Source organism: Trachinotus anak, unplaced genomic scaffold, assembly GCF_046630095.1.
Source record: "Trachinotus anak isolate AG129_WGS33_773 ecotype Australia unplaced genomic scaffold, CSIRO_AGI_Tana_v1 ptg000012l, whole genome shotgun sequence".
Classification (NCBI taxonomy): domain Eukaryota; kingdom Metazoa; phylum Chordata; class Actinopteri; order Carangiformes; family Carangidae; genus Trachinotus; species Trachinotus anak.
In genome coordinates, this window is record NW_027273863.1 from 20,769,803 (window position 1) to 20,793,978 (window position 24,176).

The window sequence follows — 24,176 nt, forward strand, 5'->3', positions numbered from 1 at the left end:
CTGGTGGCTTGGTTCTGTTGGCATTTTTTGTCTGTATTCAAGTCTACTTGTCCAAAGTAAGTACCGCACACAACCGCGCGTCAAATAACCCAAACTATCACTTTAAAGTAGGGTTTCTTGCTTTAATGCAAGTAAAAATATGTATTTAGCATAGCAGTTTAGTTTGAGTCTCTGCAGTGTCACCAGCTCAAACTGTTGATGTCATAATCCTGCTCGCAGTTTGTTTGACAGGTGCAGGTAAGAGCAGAGCAGAATCACCACAACAGACCCACTGAGCATCAAAGATGTCGATGGATAAAACAATAAAAAATGACCTAAAAAATAAAGAAGCAGGCCAGATTCTAAGTCAAAAGCAGGTTTTTGGCAACTGTTATGTTTACACACATCTATGGCGAAATTCATCAATAAATCCCTTTTTATCAACAAGAGGCTCTTCACCGATTATAATGAAGCATTTAAGTTTTAATATTTCATACAGTATATAATTATGCTCCAGAGAAGTTTCTCATTTCTGGGACAGAGACGCTTCTTCATCCTTGAACAGATGAAAGTCTGAGTGATCATTTTCATCGCTTTCCCAGATTTATCACAGGAGGAAAGAGTAAGAGCTATCAGCAGCTGCAGTCATAAGATGTCAATATCAACAGTCAGTGAGCCACACTGGTAAAAGCTTGTTTGAATGTATTTTGCAGAAATGAGGCTAAGGTCAGTGAAGGACTTTTTTTCTTTCCTTCTTCTCTCTGCTTCTCATTCTTTCGTTTTGCACTTCTGGGTTTCCGCTGATCGCTTCTCAAATAGGGAAAAAAAAGGCTCCTCTCTGTTTGTTCAGGCTTTGACCCTTTGACTCTCCTCACTTTTGTTTGCATGTGATGCTTTGCCATTTCTAAAATGAAGCGTACTTTACTGTTGCATTCACAGTAAGTCATTCTTGATGTGCGTGTCGGCTTAAAATGTAAATGCGAATGTGCGTCTGCTTTTGTCAGCAGTGTGAGGGATTTTCTCTAATTCAGCATGATATACAGGACTCATTTTTGCCCAGATTGTCACTCACACGCCTCTTGGCTCTTAACTCTATCTCTCTCTGTACAGTGTTCATTCCCTTAATGTTAAAAAACCCCTGCACTTTTCAGCCATAATAGCTTTTGTCAGGGTTCTTACAGTCAAAACTGAACCAAAACCGTAGCAGAGTTATTCCCCTTCTTCACTTCACTTTGATCCCTGCAGCTTGGTGAAGCTGCAAGGTTTTTTCTCCCATTACAGAATTTCTGTCCCCGCCCTCACCTCGCAGACCCTCGCCGATGCCGAGGGCCAGGCCGTCCTTGGTCCACTGGACGATGCCGCTGTAGTTGAAGACCACGCAGGACAGCACCACCCGCTCTCCCAGTACCACCGACTGGTCTGCCGGCTCCTGGGAGAAACGAACGCACCACACTGCAGCAGAGGGACAGAGAGAGGGAAAACAATGATAAGCTTCTTTCATTGTGACCTGGCCATGAGCTGCTATCTTTTAATGCACTGTATCAAGCTACACAGTCCCTGTCCAGTCTTATCGACTAATGCTTTCCATATGGTGGCTGTGGGGGTGATATCTTAAGTGTTTTTATAGTGTATATAGTGTTTTTATTGTCCTTTTTTTTATTATGTGCTATTATTAAGAGTGTGTTTTAATATAAACCCTGTCTATGAGTGAAAGTTGAGAGTAAAGTTTTGATGTATTCCCTGCATTTATGCACATATGCACTGGCTGAAAGGAAGGACATGGTACAATGAATAGATTTTATTTTATAATTTCTCCTCTTAAAAGGGACCCTGAGCTCTGTTGCTAGAATTTGCATATTTATCATGTCTTTGTGCCTTCTGCCTCTGATTCGTCTCTTTCTTGCCCCCTTTTCAAGGTTTTCCCTGGACTTCACTGAGGCTTATGTGTGTCTCTGCGTGGGTATGCGCGAGCGGAAGTGTGCGCGCATGCATAGATGTGTAGCCGCGTGCTTGTGTAGCAAGAACATCATTGCCAAGCTGTGATACAGCCTGCTCTTTTTCATCACACAGTACAAAGGATTTTGCTTACACACACACATTTCCTCCAGCAAAATAAGCCTTTTGGCTATCTTTGCAGTGCCACTAAAATACACGCATATAAAAACTACAAGTGTAGCGCAGGCATACATTAACGCTCTCGCATAAAGGGAAAGTGTCAGGTGAGGAGGCGAGGCACTAACTCGCTGCTGTTTTCAGCCGTTTGCATCATCAGGTAAAATGGTTTCATATTCCAGAGAAACTCTTGCAAGAAGGCGCTTTAATTAAGGCAGAGATGACACATGCACACAGACATGCACGAGCACACACACAAACACACCGAATGTTATACAAACAGAAGCTCCTGCACACTCGCAACATTGAATCACACCCAATTTATGCCCTCGTACACGTACACACACACACACACACACACACACACACACACACACCAGTGAGTCACTCACACACATGCAATTGCACACTGAGTCGCTCATACACACACACATCCTCGCCTTACTGTATTTGTGGGGACCCATCGTTGACATAATGCATTCCTTAGCACCTTACCCTAACCCTAATCTGAACCTAGACTTAACCCTCAGTCATTTAAAACAATGGGGTCCAATATTTGGTCCCCACAAACCTGCTGGACCCCAGAAGTCCAGTAGATTCCCTCAGACCCCAAAAATATAGTAAAACAAGGCCACACACGCGCGCGCGTGCGCGCGTGCACACACACACTTATGCGAACTTGGTGTTTGTCTTCCCGTGGGCTATTCTGTTCTTGGATCATGGTTAAAACAATCCTATTAGCTAATTAAGGCAAAACTGGTTAATAAAGCAGGCCGTGGCTCTGAGGGACATGTCTCAGTGGATTCAGCCACAAAGGTGCAAACAACGGGAGATTCACTTATGTGTCAGGAGGATTACACGACCCATCATGTTATTTGTGAGGAAGGCTGCTTTATTGGAGACATGAATCTTCACACGTCACATGAAGCACTTTGATGTTTCATCAACTTTCCCTCTGAACACTGACTCCAGACAACTGCAGCTGGTAGTTGTGGTAGCTGTTTGAAGTTAAAGGGAAAATCCGCCCTATAGCACTTTACTATTATTAAAGTAGCTGTCATTTTGTTGAGCCTTTTTTTTTTCTTTTGTGACCAAACAACAGATGATGTGATGATGAAATAATAGAGAGATAACGGAGCAGTTTTTCTGCTGCCTTAAACATTTCTAATGTACATCTGGTTTTGTGTTGGCCAAGCTTTTGTTGTCCAGGCTCCCAGGGTAAAAAAGTTGTGTTTTAAATCTCATCACAAGACCTTTTTTTCCTCTATGACATTTTATTAAACCTCGCACTTTCTCATTCTGTGTTTTATAATGAACACTCTTATCTTTGACATTTTTTTTTGTATTCTTTCATTTTTAACTGTGAATCATTTTGAAACCGAGGTTAAATTACTTTCAGTTGCTTTTGGAGTCAACTCAACAAATTAATGCAAGCAGTGGCTTCTTATTTGAGTCGCCACTTTGCTCTGAAGTTTGAATATTCAAATAGGACCAGTCTGAATCTTGCTGCAGTCCTACACCTTATGTTTCCTGTCCATCTCTGCCTCACAATGTCAAATAAAGGCAAAATATACACAAAATATAGCTCACAGAGAAGAAAACATTCTTCAGGCACTTTTAGGCAGAGTAAGGAGGAAGTTATATTAGAAGCTTTGCTTTTGACAGCCATGTTGGTTTAAACACCTATGACCTCAGCCCCCCTGAATAATCTTGAAACAGTCAAATACAGAGTAATTTACTGGAAAAGACACAATGATACAAAATTTTGCAACTTAAAAAAGCTCATTGACCAGTTTTCAGTAAATGGGCTGACTCTTACTTTGAAATATTATCACATGCTTTACATACATGTACAACACAAACTCACACTTCTTCTCAGGCTGTCAATCTAAAGGCATTTTGAACAACGACACAAAATGCAGAACATTTCTCTTATTCATACATCCAGTCTATCATGCAAGAATGACTGAAAGTGATATTATTTCTTCATAATAAGTTACACAACCCTGAAAATATACATATTTAATTCCCCACAATCTGGAGAGGAGCGATCGTAATGTTCCCTGACTGGAACTTCACGCACCTTTCTGTCTTTTATATTCAGAAGGCAAAGACAAACAGAGGAAGAGACAAAATGGTGAAAATGGAAGCTGCTGTCATTTCCTGCAGAGAAGAAGAAGAGGAAGAAGACGGAGCTGCTGGGATGTGATATCCTGCTGACATGAGTGATTTACATGTGGGTCATGTTATGCATGATTTATGCAAAATTAACAGCTATTACGAGTAAGGGCCCACTTCTTCGTGTCTAACTCTGCACAGAACAACGCATGCTCTCCTGGGACAGACTGCGGTGTGTTATTGTGTGTGTGTGTGTGTGTGTGTGTGTGTGTGTGTGTGTGTGTGTGTGTGCGCGCACATGTTTGTGTGTCTGTGTGATAGAGAGAGAAATAGTGACAGAAAGACAAAAAGGAAGAGACAGAAAACATTTCTCTTTGTGTGTCGTGATGTTTGAGTGTGCATGGATGTGTGTGTACGTCTGTGTTTATGAGAATGTGGGTGTACATTTGTGGGCATATTTGTGCATGTGTGTGTGTGTGTGTGTGTGTGTGTGTGTGCGCATGTATGTGTGTGTGGCCTGTCAGCCTGCAGCAGGGACTCAGATCGCGGAGGAGAGAGCTGCACTGACAGAGAACAGAGATGTAATTAACCCTACGGGATACCCACCCTCCTCCCCCCAACACACACACACACACCTCTTTTCGGCCCCCCCTCAATTTTCAAATTCCTTGTCCTCTCTCCCATGTGTTCCCTCTCTTCTCTCCTCCTTCATTCCCTCCTTCCTCCTTCCCTTTTTCTTTCTTCTCTTCTCTTTCATTTCCTCCCCCGTCTTTCCTTCACTCTCTCTCACATCTTCTTTCTCCTTGTCTGACTTTCTCTTTCTCTTCTTCGTCCTTTTATTTGTTTTTTCTTTCTCTTTCTAACCTTGTTTTCTTTTCCACTCTTTCATTTTGTCTTTTCTCAGCACACCTTCTCTCATCTTTTCCTATCTCATCTCTCCCTTTGCTTTTTTACTCTTCCTTCTTTCTCTCCATCTTTTGTCTTTCCTCACCTCTATAGTTTTCCAGCATCTCTGTCTCTTCCTCTCTCTATATACTGCATCTTTGAACATTTCTTTCTAGGTGTTTTTTCTATCATTCTCACTTCCTCCTGCCTTCTACTTTCTCTTTTTTCCTCTGTCTGTCTCAGTCTCCTTCCTTCTCCTCCTCCTCCTTTCTTTTCTTCTCTTTGTCTTTACCTCTCTGCATCATTACCCTGAGGGATGATGTTAGGTATATCTCCTCTTCCTCTCTCTCCCTCTCATTGCATAATGTACCCAGTGGTACAATAGACAGAGCTTCACAATTACAGCCTTGGTGTCCAAACATATTATTCTTAATATCTTTTGTCCTCTTTTTTTTCATCACACTGTTCCATTAAACATCTATACAAAGAACTATCCAACTAGCTTTTTATTAACTTTTAAATATAAAGTACACACTTCTTACTGTATCATATAAATTTCTACATAATCCATTATACATGAGCTGAAGTGTGAAGATTCAATGGAAAACATTGACTTTCCTGGAATCGTGGAACCACACTAGAACAGTAGTGTTGGTTGAATTAAGGGTGAAAAGCTTGGCTGAAACGTGAACATAATTTTAATTGAAAATAAAGTCATACATCTACATAACTAAACGTTTATGACACATAATCTATTGAGCCCTCACCATCCTACAGTGCAGTTATTCAATGTCAGTAGCAGAGACTAGACTCACCTGACAAACACTGTAAGTGTCATTGTCTTCCAATGCAACACAGAGAGGTTCAAGTACAACTTTTTTTTGCAATTACTTTGTTAAAGTGAAGTAATGATCATGGTCATGGTTAGAGGAAACCAACACTGACTATCTGTAGGAAAGAGGAAATGGACAGCAGCCTCCTCAGTCAGTGGCATACACTTTGTCCAACCATCCATCCACTTCAACCTCTTACCAAAGCAGCAACGTCAAGCTGCTCCAGTCTTTGCTCCTGACAGACATCCGACAGAACTGGTGATTTTTGGGGAGTTTTACAGATGACTGATGCTTGTTGGGAAGAAAGGCTTGACAAGAGAAGCAGTTTCTCTTCTTGAGTTTTGACGCCTATGGCTTGAACGAATTAGAACAGTGGCGTATCCTGACTTGGTGTCTCACGTTGCTCTGAATGACACCAGTATATGTTGCCCCTTAATATTTGTCACTGCCTCTTGAGCTCACTTGTCTTTGTGGTGATTGACAGAAGTGAATCCTATTGAGCAACTTTCACAATGTCAGCAGTTCACAAGCTTCTGATTGGCTCAGAGAGAAAGATCAGGAAAGGGAAATGGCAGCTGACAGCACAGCAGTCAGGAATCTACAAACTGGTATTCCAGGCAACAGTCAGCTTTTCATTGATGTCCTCACTAGTGTTGTGGGCTAAACATCATGATACCGCTCAGTCAAATCGAATCTTACCTCTCACACGATGCTCAAGTTGGAATTGAAGTTAATATGGGAGGAACTCGGGAAATGTCTTTGTAAGACATAAAAAGCCACAAGACCTTTTAAGTGCCTCAGCTTCAAAGTGGGGTGTTTGGTGTGGACTGAAGAATGCATCCACTGTTTGAGCTGAAGACCTCCAATATGGCCGCCAGAGGCCAAATACAATTTCCTGCAAGGAAACCATTCCTGTGTAGAACTGAAAGGACAGTTTGTGAGGTTTGAAACCCTAAACTACAGCCCTCCACACCCTGAAGCCTTCACCCCCCTAACCCCCACCCCTAAAAACTGCCACGCTGACCCTCTCCGTGTATTCATGTCCCAGCTCTGCCTCCGGGCTACAGCTCGCTCCCATTTCAACTACCACACACCACTCTCCTGCAGGAGAGCGCACGTCGTGTCTATGTGCTTGTGTGCATGTGTGTGCATTGTCCGTGTTTACACGCATGCCTGCATACATATCTGTCATTGTTGTGCTGTGTATGCCATGTGCATATATTTGCCATTTCTGAAAAGGCAGCAAAGGGCAAAGTGTGGATGGGAGGGTAAAAAAAAGGTGTTTGCATGAGAGAGGGAGAAAAGAGAGTGAAAGTGTGTATCTGTGTGTGTGTGTGTGTGTGTGTTTGAGTGAGTGAGTGAGAGAGAGAGAGAGAGAGAGAGCAAGTGAGTGGGAGGAAGGGAGCAAGAACCACAGGAAAATAAAAGAGAGAGGTGAAAGAGGAGAAACTGTGAGGATGGAGAGACACAGACAGACCAATATCAGGCGAAAATGGTTGTGACATTTCTGAGCTTACAAATGTAGTTAGAAAGTTGATGTGAAAATGCATTAAAATCATCCTAATGCAATTCCCCTACACTGCGAAAAAAGTTTTCACACAGGCTCAAAGTGGAAAAGGTTTTTGTTGATAAAGCATTTTCGGAATAAATACTGGCTCAGGTTCTTTCTCATCTCACAGTGGTCAGAAGTGGCTTTGGACTTTTTGAACTTAATAACATCTACCACCCACAACCATGTTGACGCTTCCAGGTTTCATTGTTTTTTTAACCATTAGTTGGTTTGATTGAGGAGGGCACTCCTTTGGTTTTATCTTTGAATTAAAACACGAAATAGGTGAAACATGAAATATTATCAGTGAACCTTTTTGCACCTTCTTATCATGTTTTCACCCAAAAAAAAAAAAATCACCTCATTCATGTTTGTTACTTTGGCCATCATCACCTTTACATGACAAGAAGTTATAATACACCCTCTGAGCAGTGCTATGCCTTCAGGGCAGGCTGGAGGCTACAGCGAGTCACTATCAGAAAGAAATGAGACCGCTGGGTCTTGCTGGTTAGCGTGCTAACTTCAGTAGAAGAAAGCAAATGACAGAGACAAGAGTTAACATTGGTATTGCTTTCCACTACTGGAGACAGCTCTTGGTGAGTAAAGGGATGAAGTTTGATGCTGAACCCGCAATGTTTCCTCTAGATTGCTAAGTAAACAGCTGTTAATGCTAACATTAGCTATGTACCAATTACAAAAATTATAAATAGCTCCTTTAATTTCATGAAAGATAAGATAAAGATAAAATGTTTTGTGATCTGATGAAGTTTCAGACTCATGGCTCTTTGGAGATAATTTTCTCTTCTAATTTCACATTGCATGTTCATGCATCCCATGCAGGAGCAGAAAACCCTTATAGGACTCACAAATGTATCTGCAATTTATGAGCGACATTCATTTGTGAAATGTGATGCCGCCAAAATCCGAGGTCTGCGTGTAAGCTGCGCTCGTAAATCACTTTTGTGTAACCAGCCCCTCACTGTCTAACAGGTATCTGAATGATATGTCTCTGTCAGCACAGCTCCATGCATATTTTTAATGCATGGCTGTTTTCCGTCTGAACGCTTGCTGATAGATGAGAAAAAAAATGCAAGGAGGAGGGAAGCGTCAACATGTAATGACAGCAAAGAAAACAGACATGAATTTTAGAAAGAGGATCCGAGTTAGATACACTGCGTGTGCACGCAAACTGATTAATGCCTCGTTGCATCCTATTGGATTAGCCCATTAATTGGCCCCTGCTAGTGGAACGTAGCAGTGGCTTATACAGGGAGGCGACACACACGCAACATAAAACACAGTTCACACACAAAGTTACCACAAAAAAGTAGTCTGAGTTTTCTGTCACATTACAAAGCCATGAACCCCTCCAGTCATTTACAAACAAAGGTCAGAATACAGCGACCTGTCTCTGATTGGTCGTGACGGGCGACTGCATCATTCCGGGATGATAGGTTTACTGCTGCCTTGTTTATTTTGATGTTTTGGAAATATCGTTCATATTACATTTATGCCCCTGAAGCACGCAGCATTAAAATGACAGAGATGAACACAAAAGCAGACAGAGAGACGGAGAAGGACAGAGTGAGACAGACACAGAGGGACAAACACAGAGATCATAACTTTGTCACTGTTGTGTCCCGGCTCACTCAGTGTTTGCTGTAAACAGTAGCTCTGTGATTTCCCAGTGTTCCCCTCTCCACCAAACACAGTTTTTATTTCCCTTCACAAACACTTCCAGCAGAACAGAGGAGCAGCGTGACGCCAACCGCCAAGGAGCGGTTATTGGAAATCACACACACACACACGCACACACACACACACTTGCAAGCTCATCCAGGGGCAATTACTAATGTGTAGATGCAGAAACACACAATCTCATACACAAAGAAGAGACATTGCAAAAAGCTATGCAGGCATACTGCACACACACACATACACACACACACAAAAACACACATATATACATACTCACTGCACAAATTACACAAATGTTCGCGGAATTGAACACACACTCGTGTTTAAATGCACTCACTCACACAAACTCTCCCAAAATCACTGCAAGGCAGCATGAAGGGAGGCAAACTGCTATTTATTTCCTTTGCATGGAGACATGTACACACACACACACACACACACACACACACACACACACACACACACACACACAAACACACACACAAATTTGATTTAATTATTTACAAGAAAATCGATTTAGGGATTAAAATTTCTGGGTCACAAAATCTAATGCTTGTGCTCCTTCTCTGTTTCTCTCTCAGTGACTCTGAGACAACATGACAGTTGTCTCAGAGTCACAGTGTCATAAAGATGCACAGAGGATGAATCCATGGACAGAGACATTGATCTCTATTCTGTCAATAATCAAGCAATTAACTGGATGAGAACAATGTTATTATTGCCAACAGGAATGATGATCAATACCACAAACAAAAAAATTAATCTCTTAAAAGAGAAAATGAAATACAACCAAAATATGTCTCTTGCAAATCTTCCTCTATTGTTATGTATCCTATGTATGCAGCATGTCATTATTTCCTCTCTCATTAATTTTTGTTTTGTTTCAATAACAAAACAGTTGGTATTAGTTGGGGTTTGTGACACATGCACAAGAATGATCTGTATGATTTGAAATTTGCAGGCAACAAGCATTTGTGAAATGTGACAGTTCCCCCATTTGCGTCGGTGTGTAAGCAGTGCTCACAAATGGGCCCCTCGTTCACAGGTTATTCACTCACTCTATCACACACACACGCACACACACACACACACACACGAAAACACACACTCACACAGTCGCAGCGATCCCTCCCTCCTATATATAAATATAGCCAGATGCAGGATGCCGTTGAAGTTCAGCTTTGTAAAATAGAGTGTGGTCTAATCATCACTGTGCTGCAACCAACCTGATTATGGTGCTGTGGACTTCAAACAACTGGCTTGTGTTAGTTTGACTCTTTTCCGGAAAAAAAAGGCAGGAGAGACACACAAACGCTGAGTGCACACGCTCCCAGGCACACACACACACAAACACACAGTCACACACACAGGAAAACACACACTCACACAGTCGCAGCGATCCCTCCCCTCTCTTCCTATCTGCTTCTCCCTGCAGCTCTCGCTCAGTCTCTCTAATTGACTTCTGCTTTCTTACATTTCATTTAATCTCTTATTTCAGTTTTATTTCCCCCTTTTTTTAAGATGCTCTCTGTCTTCAATTATTCATCCCTCTCTCTTTCTCTGTCTGATTTCTTTCCATCTGGTCCTGGTGATGTTTAATTCACCTCTTCATTTGGGGGGAGGGAGGGCGGCTGCTGCTGTGCACTGTTAATTGGTTTTTAAGAGCGGTAAGTACACACATGTATGCACACTTTGCACATATTGTATGGTCTTGCACACACTTCAACGGTCTTGCACGCACACACACACACACGCACACACTCCCCTCCCTCCGCTGTTAGAGCACACTGTACATGTCTGCTAGCATTAACATCACCAAATGAGCACAGAGTGAAAAAGCATGTGAGAAGAGGAGGGCAATTGTGTGTGTGTGTGTGTGTGTGTGTGTGTGTGTGTGTGGGGGTTTGCATACCTATCTAACAGTGGACATCCCAATCATTACACACTCAACAACAGGGGACATTTTGGAGACATAGAGACACTCACAGTTTTCCCTAACATAACCCCCAAATTCCAGCTCTGTGGAGTGGGCCAAAGCCCCTCCTCATCCTCTGCAGCGGGATTGGTTTTGATGCACCAGGTACCAACAACTGGAGGCATGTGAACCAGACACCGCACCACTCGTGCCCCAGAGTCACAAACAAACCCCTCCACGCCACCAACTCCCTGTCTCTCTGAGCGTGTCAGTCTTCATTTGGGGTTTTGGATTTCAAAATTGATTGAGCCTCACAAGGATCACACTCACATCCTCAAATCTTCCCGCAGTCCTCTAAGTCCATGAGATATTTGGTCAGACAATAGACACTTATCTCATAGAGCCTTAAAGTGTTTACTCTGGGGGTGTGCTTCAAAATTCACTGCAGATCGTGAGGATCAAACCTAAGATTTTAAAACGCCAGAGTAGTCCACTTAATCCCTTTTCTATTTGAACAGAGACACCTGAGCTCTATTTATTTTCTAGATTTTGACTCTTTCTGTTGGACATTGGACTTCAGAATTCAATGTGCCTCCGAGGCCTTGAACCCACAACCCTAAAGCTACCAAACAGTCCTATAACTCCCTAAACTATCAACACTCTATTTCTTATAGTCTTTTCTCTGGCTTCAGGACTTTAAAATACAACAAATTGCCTGAGGATCAAACCCATGACCTCAAATCTTCTGAATGGTCTTATACAGTCCTCAACCAAATAGCTCAGTGAGTTAGAGGATGGCTTGGAAGTTCTGGGGTTACATTTTTATGAGACTCTGTGAATTCTGAAGTCCAACACCCAAAATGTAGACTCAAGACTGTAAGGTAAGGTAATGTTATACATTTTGAGGTTATGGGTTCAAGCTTCAGTTAACTTAGTGAATTCTAAAGTCTGCCTGAAGGTCTAAGAAACACTGCTGTAATAGTCCTGACCAAATGGCTCAAGGACTCAGAAGTTTTCAGGTCAAGGGTATGATCATTGTGATGCTCAGTACTACATAAATAGCTGCTAATATATATTGTATGTACTATATATAGTTGAGAATAACATATATTAATGTTTTTTCTAGGCATCTTTTGGCTGCTCTAGTGTTAATTAAGTGCAACACTACATGATTATTTTCAAGATATTTGACAAATCATGATGTTTAAATGTTAAAATCAACATAGTTAAATGACCCATTTTGGAAAGACATGGAGAAAGCCTTTGTATGTATTTATGTCCCAGTCTGTTCACCACTTCACGCTATGTAGGTCCCAAGTTTGATAGACAAACATCAGTCAGAGTTGCAAGTCCCCTCTCGACATCTTAATTACAGGAAAATTATATTGGTCCACTGTTGATATTGTAGGAATGTATGTGTGTGTGTGTGTGTGTGTGCGTGTGCGTGCGTGCCTGCGTGTGTGTGTGAGCAGGGTTGGGGGGTATTTTTGTGTGAATATGAGCATGTGTGTTTTGGTGCATGCAGGAGGGAATGCGTATGAGTGAGCACGTCAATGCTGTGAATGTTACATTCAATAAAAATTAGACCAAAGTGCATGGATGAATGTGGGTGTGTGTGTTCTGGTTCTTCTATCTTTATGAGGACCAGTATGAGACCTTGCAAGTGAGGACATTTTATCCAGTTCTGATTTCATCTGAGGGTTTCTTGAGGGTTGAGCCCTGGTTTTAGGGTTGAAGTTAGACTTAGGTTAAAGTTGAGGGACAAGGTTAGAGTCTCCATTATATCAAGGGTCCATACAAGAATAGAAATAAATGTGTGATTTATACTCATATAGGTGACAATACGTCTACCAAAAATTGTTCTTAAGTTTGATAAAATGTTACAAACTGACAGGTAATGTATGGGACTTTTACAGCAGGCCTTTGAGGGAGGAAAAATATATTTTATTTTTTCAAAATGGTTGTCTATCTTTTATAATCTCTCACTAGAAGTTAAAGTTTAAAAACAAATTTGCCACTTTGGTGCAGAAACCCTTGCTGACACAGACAGAGCCTTGACATATTACCACTCCATGAAGCTGTAATAGCTAATGTGTTGGCAAACAACTACCTTTTTACACAAATTCAGCAGGCACAGAGCAGCATTAGCATTCATCTGATCACTGAGAACTCCAGTAGTCACTTTCCTTTTAGCTTTGTTTTGGTTTCCAACTCAGCCAGCAGTGGGTTTGTCTGAGCTTTTTTGGGTTGTTTTTTTTTGGCTGAAACAGCCGTCTGCTGCTGCTGCAAGTTCAGAATACTGAGTGAACCAAACACATTTTACAAAAGTGCTGGAAGGCTAAACTAAAAGACGCTTAAGAGCTGCTGTAGAGCTGCAGAGTTGGGTGATTTTCTGTGAGTTCAGTAGTGAGACCAACCTGTTTTTATATCACATAAAGGCCTCTGATTCATAAATTTGAAAAGTATCAATTAGAGGAGATTTTAATTATATTAAAAATGAATGTGCAGTGTACAAAACTCTTAAATTACCTTTATTTTAGGTTCAAGTCCAAATCCAAAGGTTTCCAGAGATATTAAATATTCTATATTGAAAAAAATGAAAATGAGCAAAAAGTTATTAGAAACACATCTGCAGGAAATTTTCTCAATTTCACACACTAAGGCAGTCACAAAAAACATGTTATTTGAAAATTTCACCACAAGTGAAACATGAAGCACTGGAATGAGTAGATAGAGAATATTAACATGACGTAGTGGAGTAATGTGGAAAAATGTTTTTACTAAATTTCCTTAAAGGGGAATTTAAGAGGAAGCAAACAGCTCATGGTCTCAAGGTGAAAGAACTCATACACATAAGTGCTTAAAGTACATGAGCAAGTGAGTGACTTGTAAGTGAATGAGTGCAAGTATCTCCTCTGTGTGTGCGTGTACCCTCTGCATTCCCAGACAACGCTGCAGCCACATCATTAGCCACATCCTCTGACTCCAACCTGGACGTCGGATCAGAGGAATGGAACTAAGTCGAGAGCAGATTAGTCATTATCCAAATAACGACCTCGCTCAGCAATGGTTGTACGATTTCCCCTTCAATAAGAATTGGTGATGTGAGCTCCACTGAGGCAGAGGAGATGAGATTCTGCTGTGAAGTGAAACAGTGAAGAGAGAAATAACCTCTCTGTAGCTCTGTGAACAACAGGACAAAAAAACCTAGCTCCAAACAGGGATGAAGATACTTTAATCTTAATGATAATGAAAAAAAAAAAAAGAGTTGAAGGTAAAATCTCAGCAGCTGCTTCCACACAAATGAAATTTTCCTGTGGTTTAATCTAATTGTTAATGAATTACAGTGAATTTTCATGGAGTTACTGCAGTAATGCAGCAAGAACAAGAGCTGGGCTGCCTTCCAAGAACTAAAAAAACGAATGTAAATGTCAAGTTTTATGCTCACTCGAGGTAAAAAAGAAAGGTCTGCAGGTTAAGAAATTCTTTGTGAGATGTTCTCTGTAAACCGTGACCTTCCACTCAAAAAGAAACTTACATGTTGCCCCCCCAGTATAACGCTCCAGTGTAGTTGTACTCGGTGCCTTACAGCATGCAAAGTGCATTCCTTGATTTCCATCTTGAAATGAAAGCATGAAATATCACTTACACTATCCGACACGAAAGCACGATAACAACTTGCCAAATAGAAATCAGTTCTTGAAAGTCTGTGTGGAAATTCAATTTATTTTTCTTCAACACTGCTGATGGAAACACACCTAATTTGCATTTTATTTTCCTCTCTGCATTTCAAAAAATTCACTTAAAATTCCTTTCCCTTCTCACAGCGGCTGCCTGACATTTCTCTTGCAGTTCCTACACTTCCTAATGCATAGATATAATAGAGCTGCACTGAGAGGGCGTGAAAGCTTGCCAAAGCCGTGCGTTGGAGGCCCCTTTTTTGTCAGAACTTCACAGCCCAGCAGCATTCAACATTCATCATTTTTTCTCTTCTGATGTAAGTGCAAGATACCTCAGCTACTACAGACTTTGAAGATCAGATCATGCTACTGCAAAGAATGTAAAATATGAAAAAAGGCCTTTCAGTTCTGTATGTGCTAATTTGGACTCTGTCGCACACTGTATGTTTTAGATCTAGCATGTGGAATTATAGTTTAGGGACTCTCTGTATTCCCTGCCTAATGCTTAATTCAAGAGCAATGTGTTAAGGCGGTATTTGAGAGTTTGAGCCTATCAATCATCCTGATTTTCAATATTACAGGAAGTTAAAATGATAATATCAGTCAGGCAATGAATTACAAAGACAAATATGAACATTAAACTGTTTTTCACCTCCAGATTTACATGTTTTCTTGTTATGGCATTGATGATCCATGGTATTTAGAGTTCAGTGCTGCGCCTTTACTACACTGCATTTCCCAGAGATCATCTGTCAGTCAAACAGTGGCACGGCACAGTGACTAGGCATCACAACTCTATCAGGGGAGTCCTGAATTGAAGTGTTTGTCTCGAGGGGAGAGGGACTCTCTTCGCCCTGATAATTAGGCTAAATTAAGTCTGTCTTTGGGAAAACACATTTTTAAAAGTGATCTTAGTGAAATTTGCTGCCAGGGCAGAATTAAGGTAATAGGTTGGATTGCTGCTCTAAATGGAAATTGTCTTTTTCTTACACTCTCTCTCTCTCCATCACAGCAGTAACAGCAAGGAAAAGCACAGCTGCAGCTTCTCAAAGCAAAGACACTGACAGAGTGGCAGAGCTCAAACTGCTGCAGAGTTCCCATGGATGAAGTTTGATTTTCTGTTGATGAAGCTTGGGTGGAGCAAAGGTGGAAAAACCATCACAGCTTAATGTTAAAAAAAAAAAAAAAGTCATATGTGTCATCTGTATCTAAAACACTCCTGTTTTAGTCAACACAGCTGTCCTAACTTGCCGTGAAACTTAACGCACTTCACTCTCACTTGACGTGTAGCTGTTGGCTGAATACTTCTACACTTGTAGCGCGCAGCAGTACTGTGGCTGAACAGATCCAGAAGAACTAGACCTGCTGCTGATGTGCTGCTTTCATGACGTAGCTGCTGTGAACAAGGTTTAAAACAAACCCATCAAAAAGACAAACCTGCTGTCAAACATATTTGTCTTCAAGCCTTAATAACTTTGCAATAAAACATTTATTTTCCAATGTGAAACCAGCTAAGTTTCTGCTTTTTTTCCTGTTAAATTTGTGACTACATTTCTTTGTCTGTTGGAGGACATAAACAGTCTAGAAATGACTTTGAGGGATGTGACCCCTGAACTGATGTGCAGCTTGACTTAGGACCTTAGTGCCAGCGTCCAACAGAAATTCTGTATTTTTCATTTTAAAGCATTTCTGCTTTAGCTTCAACACTCAGATTGAATGGCTGGTGCTTGAGCTCTTCGTCTATTTAGTTTAAAAAAACAAAAAACAAACAATAAATGCATCATTTCCTCTGCTGCAGATGATTTCCCTGCAAAAGACTGACAAATACTGAATACGTTTAGAACAGCAAATACAGCTCTTATGCTCTGTGTTGCTCTCATGAATCACTGCTGTCGAGGCACACTGGAGGCAAAACTGATTTTACAGTGACCATGCAAATGATTCAGGTCATCACTTTCACCAAATCCACCCAACGCTGGTCACAAGGTGTGTGACGGAGGATCCGAGGACACAAACAGACAAATACAGCAAGTGACTGTCGCTCGGTCCGTCTGCCTGTCTGTCTTTTTGTTTGTGTCTCTGCTGTCTGTTTCGATTTGTATCCAGCTGTGGATCACTGCGTCTCTCTCTGTCTTTCCCTTTTCCTCTGTCACTCTCTTCTCTGCTCATCCTTTTTTCAGACTGTAGGCGTGTCTGTCGGTCTCTGTCAATCACTGTGTTGCTGCTGTGTGTGTGTGCGTATTTGTGTGTTTGTGTGTACACGTGCATCTGCGTGTATGATTTTTTAAAAAACTCATCTCCCACTGTCTTCATCTCTGTATCTCTGTGCCCTCTCCAGCTTATGTCTCCTCTCTCTTATCTTTCCTCGTCTCGCTGTCAGTCTGTCTATTTCAATCCGTCTGTTTATCTGTTTATCCTGATCTCTTTTGGCTCATTTTTTCTCTTTGAGATTGTGTCACTGTGTTTCACTCACTCTCTCTCTCTCACACACACACACACACACACACATATATATAAATATGAGCATACACACACATCAGCCTGCCTTCCTTCTCTGGGCTCCTTAGGGGACATGTAAGTGGGACAAGGGGGAGAGAACAAACAGATCAAACTTCAATCTAGGCTTTTCACTCTTTCCTCCTCCATCTACGAACCCCCAAACCTCTGACACACATGCATGTGCACACACACACACACACACACACACACACACACACACACACACACACACACACACACACACTCACTCTCCTCCTCCTCCTCCTCCTCTTTCCCCTCCCCTCCTTCTTCCCCACCTCCTCTTCCTCGATACACACTCTCCTTTGCCCAGACCCGGCAGCCTGTTTGGCAGGGTCTGCTTGTTTGATACACACACACACACACACACACAAACACACACAAACACACACACACACACAAACACACACACACGCTGGTGGAGAGAGAGAAAGGAGCAGGCAAAAACTTAAAAATACACATGAACAAGCACACACACAGAAACTCCTGATAAAAAATTGCAAACACACAAACACACACACATTAACACACTGCCTGCTAAAATTGCTAATTGGCTTCTTGACGGTGAAATATTTAAAATGAACCATGAATTATATAAAGAGACATTGATTGTATATTTGCTGTGTGAATAAAACATGGACGTACTGTGTTTCCTCTTTCTCCCTCGTGCTTTTCCTCCACTCCCTGTCTTTCAGCTCAGTTCAGTGAAGCTCAATCAGCTTTATACGTCTCATTGAAAAACATTATAAACACACTGGAGTAAATAATAATAATAAAAAAAATGAATACATCGTTTTAAAAAGTAATGATAATATGGAATGAAACAGGCCATCTCTTTCTCTCTCTCTCTCTCTCTCTCTCTCTCTCAGCTCCCAACCTCCCACTATCCATCCAGGTCGCTGGGTCTGTTCACACTTTCACACATTTGCTGACCTCACTCCAGCTCTCTCGCTTCTCTCTCTCTCTCAATTTCTTTCTTTCTCCCAACACTCTCCCTCCATATCACTCCATCCAACTCCTGTACGGAGCCTGGCAGGTGTAAGGAGTATATTTTTTATCCTTCTTAAATTAGTAACTCATGCCCACAAGTTATTATTTTGCTATTGAGGTTCACTGTGAATATTGAATTCATGTCTTCATATTACATAACATTGTTAGCTGCACATAAAACAGTGTAGCCTATAGACAAAGCTGTTGAGGGCTGCTCAGACAGTACTGTCCTTCAGCTTTGGGGTGGGGGGGGCTGTTTCAACATGACAGTGCCCCCATACAAAAAGCATGCAGGTCCATAAAGAATTTTTTTTTTTTTCAGTTTGGTGTTGGAGAACATGACTGACCTGCACTGAGCCGTCACCTCAACCCCCATCCAACACCTTTGGGATGAACCTGAAAGTCGCTCAACATCAGTGCCCAAACTCACTAATGCTCTTGAGGCTGAATGGGAGCAAATCCCTGCAGCCAGGTTTTCACAGCCCTGTGGAAAATCCTTCCCACTGAGGTGAAAGGTTCTCACGGTAGCAAAAAGGATGAGATTTCATTTTAATGCCCGTATTAATGACAGGTTGGTGTGACACTTGACCGTCCACACACATAGCTTTGGCCATGTAGGCTATACTATGGATTCTGACATCTCTGACACCCAATTTGCAAGATTTTAACATAACTCTTTGATGTTATGCTCTTTAATTCATTAGCACAAATTACTAATTTGGGAGCATGAATTAGTAACAGTTTTATTTATGTAGCACAAAATCACAAGCATATTTCAGAGGGATTTCTAATCTGTACAGCATATGACCCACTCTTTCCCCTAGACCCTCAGTTCAAATAACTCCACCAACAAAAACTCAAATAACCCCAGAAAACTCTCTTTCCCTTCGAGTCTTTTTCTCTCATTTTCTCCTCATCCTTCCCTCTGTCTCTCTCCTTTCAATCTCTCTCCTAACTACTCTTCTTTTTGTTTTCCTTCCCTCCCTCTCCCTCCCTTCCTCCCTCATTTCTCTGGTACAGTTTTAATTAGCCAGTAGCCTGGGGTCAACCTCTGCTCCTCTGCATTAGCGTGCGCCTGTGCGCACACACACACACACACACACACACACGTTTCCACTTTTTTATGTGTGTGTTTGTGTGTTATGACAAGCAGAACTGATTCTCTCCACTCTATTCCTCAGCAGATACATGCACTGAGTCCTTTAATGTTCAGAGTGGAGGAGTTTGAACTCCCATGATGCACAGCAGGAACATGACATCAACTGTCTGGTGTGTGTGTGTTTGTGTGTGTGTGTGTGTTTGCATAGAGACTGAACCATGAGGCTGAGTGTCTGTGAGCTGTTTGTGTGTATAGGTGTAAGTAGATTTGAGGATGTGTGTGCATGTATGAGTGATGTGTGTGTACATCATATGTATAATGACTTGTGTGTGCAGTCCTGTATGATGTGTGTGATGATGTGTGTGTGTGTGCATGTGTGTGTAGACTGCAGCCCCCTGGAGGTTCTTGCGACATGCGACATTAGCAGTGACACAGAAAAAATGCATCAGTTCCATTTCTTGCGGTACACACACACACACACACACACACATACACGCACACACGCGCACAAACACTCAATCACACCACCACCTCTTCAAAAAAAAGAAAAAAAAAAATCCTGGACTTCTCTTCCAATTTGATGAATTTTTCATTTGAGTTTTTTACTCTAAAGTCATCAGTGAGAAAATCTTGTTTTTGTGACCGACTGCTGCAGGGAGGAGGGAAATGAAAGCGATCTCTGTGGAGTTGGACTGGAGGACTCGCAGCTCTTTGCTCCCACATGCGGAGCTGTGGGACAAGTGTGTGTATGTGCATTTTACACATGTATATGTTGTGGCATTCAGAGTGTATCTGGCTTTTCTGTCTTTGTGTATTCTTGTGCTTTTTTGGTTTGTGAACCAACGCTGTACATGTTTGTGCCTGCATATTAGAAAATGCCTCTCAGTGCATGATTCTGTGTGTTCAAGTGTGTTTGTAAGTGTGTGTGTGCATGTGTGTGTGTGTGTGTGTGTGTGTGTGTGTGTGTGTCAGAATAAAAAAATGAGCAGAAGGTTTTTCATTAGACAAAGTATGAAGGAGGTGGAGGATGATGAGGAGGAGGCTAGAGGGAGGATATCCCAGTCACAGGACTATCAGCAGGCAAACAGCACCTCAGACCATCCACACACACACACACACACTCATACAGTACACACACACACACACGCACAAAGCACACAGATGACAAAACAGCAGTGCTTGAAGAGAAGCTCTGCAGAAGAATTTGTGTCCAATTGAGACAAAGAAAACAAGTATAAATGTTCACTGAGTCCTGTGGTTGAGAGTGTAATTTACCTTAATGAGCTGTTGTATTTTCAAATGTTAGTGTGAATTAAAAATAACTCATTGTCTCACACTGCCTTGAGACTTATCATTAGTGTCTGAGAAGCAGCACAAGGCAACTGGTCCGATCAAAATGTAAAACTACATGAGGAAAAGTCTGTAAAAGCATAAAGAACAGCAATAGCAACAATATGCACGGGAGTGTCAAAAGAGTATTTATTTCAGACTGAATTAACTATTTTACTCTTTAATTTGTGATGCATTAAAAGTTCACTGTTACTTTCAAACATTGTTTTATTGAGCAGGTGTCATATTGTCTGAATAACGGTCTAGCCACGGTGAGAGAGACAGGACCGTCAGGGCGAGAGAGGGGATGACATGCAAAAGGCCACGGATCAGACTGGGACCTGGTGATCCACCGGCATGCCGTACTGCTATCTTTACTGACGCTAATGTCACGTGACATGTATTTTATCACAGCACACAGAGCTTGTCAGTCTGCTATTGCTAAACTTCTCCAATCCACTTGTAGGCCGTAACTGGTTTGATTGTATATGACATGACATTATTCACAGCACTTTGACAACAGTTTATAAATGAAATGATGTTTACAAAAATACAGGACACACAATTTTATCCCTTATTATACACAACGGGTGGAAACCTTAGCAGTAATGCATAATGATTATTTAGTGTTGAAGGTTGCCTTCAACAGTATGCCAAGAAAAGAGAAGAGGACCAGAAGGTGATGTAAACAATGCAGATTTTAAAAACACTGAAAGAAAAAGGCTTTTCATTTTTCAGGAAATGTATTCTGTATGTATAATAGAGACACAAACAATGTGTTATGATGCCTGAAACTGTGTTTGTTGACAATGAAAACAGTATAGGGTAAATTCAAAGTTTGAGTCTCACCTCAATGTTGTAGGTAGTTCAGGTGGCACTGTCAGTTTGTTGCGTAACAATGCATCAGATTTCTGGAGTATGTGCTGGATAAAAAAACCCTAATCTATGAAGAAGATGTGATCTTAGTATTCAAGCCAGTTTCGTGTCACCCTGATCACTGCAGACTCACAGTAAGTGGGCTCACATGCACTTCATCTCTTCATCTGATTCCACAAAACACTTTTTCTCCAACGCTCAAAAAAACCTGTTCCAGTGTTTACATACAAAACCCCTTCACATACAGTGAACTCCCTAACACACTTCTTGATATCAAACACTCGAAGATATGAATCACAAATAGCTCACTTCCTCTCGCGGCCTGAATGAGCGTCACGCTTCAGTCAGAAACATCAGACCAAAGCAAAGTTTTGTTCTTTTTCTCGTTCCAGCAAAACAAACAGCCACAAAATCAACTGTTCACATCCTCTGGGGAGACAACAGTGAGATCTGCTCCTCTGTCATTTACAGTGTAACAGTGCCTTTCAGTAAAGACTTTGACAGTCTGTTCATGTGCACCGCTTAGTCTTCATATGGAGTCATATTGAGAGAAATAGTCAAACTCAAAAAGCGTGTTTCTATGGCTGCGCTCCTACATAAGTTGCAGGTATTCTTGCTGTCATGTACATTTACACAAAGATAATGCTGACATATTTGGTATCCTTGGAAACTCCAGTCAAATTTGAAATAATTTGACTATAATAATATTATATAATTTATCATCTAAAAACTAAAACTAAACAAAGAGTGAGAAATTACAATATATGATGGGAAATATAGGGAACTATAAGTGGTTACAGCACAAACACTACAGATGAATATGTGTCAAGACATGTAACACAACACAAAGAAATATCACAACACTTCAAACCCACTGACTTCTCATGGCGTCACAAAGGCCGTCCTCTCACAGACTGTTTCCACCAGATATCTCTGAATGTAAAGAATCTCACTATCAGGAACGTTACTACCAGGACCACTGCGTGTCCATGGCATTTGTTCAAGGCTTGTCCGAGCCTCATACTGACTCATCTTGGCCCGAATCCTACAAGGAAATTGTTACAGGGCCTCAGCAATGAAAAAAAAAAAAAACATCCACTTTCTCCCTTCCTTCCAAACAGGAACAGTTTTAGTGTCAGTGCAGCTACAAGGTGGTGAAATGGGTTTTGTTGAAAAATTGCAATTTGACTCAAGGTTACAACAGCAGCTGACGCAGGTAAATATATTGGAAGGTAAAGTGTTTGCAGTTTGAAGCAATGTTTCGAGAAATGAAATGAACAAATTGACTCTTGCAAGATAAAAAATATAAAAGCAAACAGTTACTTATTGGAGAAACCACCACATATTCAAACTACTACACAATAAATCTGTGAGGTAAAACTGATATGGGAATGTATTTTCTTTCTAATGTCACATAGATGCTTCTGTGTTGAACCACTTTGTCAGCACTTTGTTGTCATTTTGTGCAATCAGTCATTTTTTAAGAATGAGTTGTTTTCTAGTGACTATTTCAGTTCATTTTGCTGTCAAACTCCTGATTCTCAAGGTGCAGTTGTGTTAGCAATGCACTCATCAGCACCATTACTGACCTTGTTATATGGACTGGGTTAATCAGCTAACCTAGAGAGGCTGCTGGATTTCTCTCAAGCAAGAATCCATCTCTCCAGGTTCCAAGCAACTCGCTTGTGGTTGTAACCAATCAGTTTCCTATAAGGGAGGGACTACTGGCAGTGTGGGGCGTGTCTAAGGTGTGACGATAGCAAGAAGCAACTGTTTGCTAACCACAATGGTTGATGGTGCGAAAGCTTTAGTAATATTGGAACTGGAAAGTATTTGTCATTGAAACAAGAGCAGACAAAAGCACTGAAGGATGGAAAAGATGTTTTCACTCTTCTACCTACTGGCCTCAGCATGAGTTTGATTTACCAACTGGCTCTGCTGGTAGTGAAAAGTGTGAAGGATGCAGAATCTGACAGGTTGAAGTTAGCTCATGATAGATGGTGATAAACAGATGGTTCATCCATTCACCTGCCAAGTCATTTTTGAAAGCGTTTGCCCTTTTCCAGTTTCCTAAAAGTCCCTCCCAGATGGTTCTGTTTAGCAAAACCCACCAAAGTTAATGTGTTGAACTTGTCAGCAAACAATTGCTCTTTTGCATCCCACAGTTGCAGAGCAACATTATCATTCATCTGGGGGCATGTTTCTGACTGCATGATAAATATTCACTCTCTTTATCCTCTGGTTTTGGTCTCTACCAACTCCTGAAGGAAATATCTGGCTCTTTAGCTGCTAAATGCTCCCCTAACAGCTTTGCTGTAGCGGAGGAGTAAGACTGAACCAAAACAGTGAATTTATGGACACAACAGCTACTGCTAATACTTCACTTCCTGCATGTCCTTCACAATGATGCACATTTTAATATGAGGGCAGCTGTGTGTCTTACTGTGTAAGATTAACTGTGAAAATGACTTTCCTGCTTAGCAATCTTTACCGAACATTTAAACCAATAATCATAACTTTACAGTACAAATTGTAGGCACGACACATCTTTGGCTGCAGACATTGATATTTGAGGACAAAAAATCTGTTCAGTATC

General features: G+C 41.3%; 1 protein-coding gene across 2 annotated transcripts in view; it reads right to left on the reverse strand.

Annotated features, from left to right (window-relative positions):
* The window catches only part of kirrel1b (kirre like nephrin family adhesion molecule 1b), a 68,730-nt gene that overhangs the window by 25,791 nt on the left and 18,763 nt on the right, over positions 1-24,176 (reverse strand). For both annotated transcript variants that reach the window (XM_071491434.1, XM_071491433.1), the window contains exon 2: positions 1,282-1,431. In XM_071491434.1, coding sequence (XP_071347535.1) covers positions 1,282-1,431 — 150 coding nt within the window. The remainder of the gene's footprint in view (positions 1-1,281; positions 1,432-24,176) is intronic.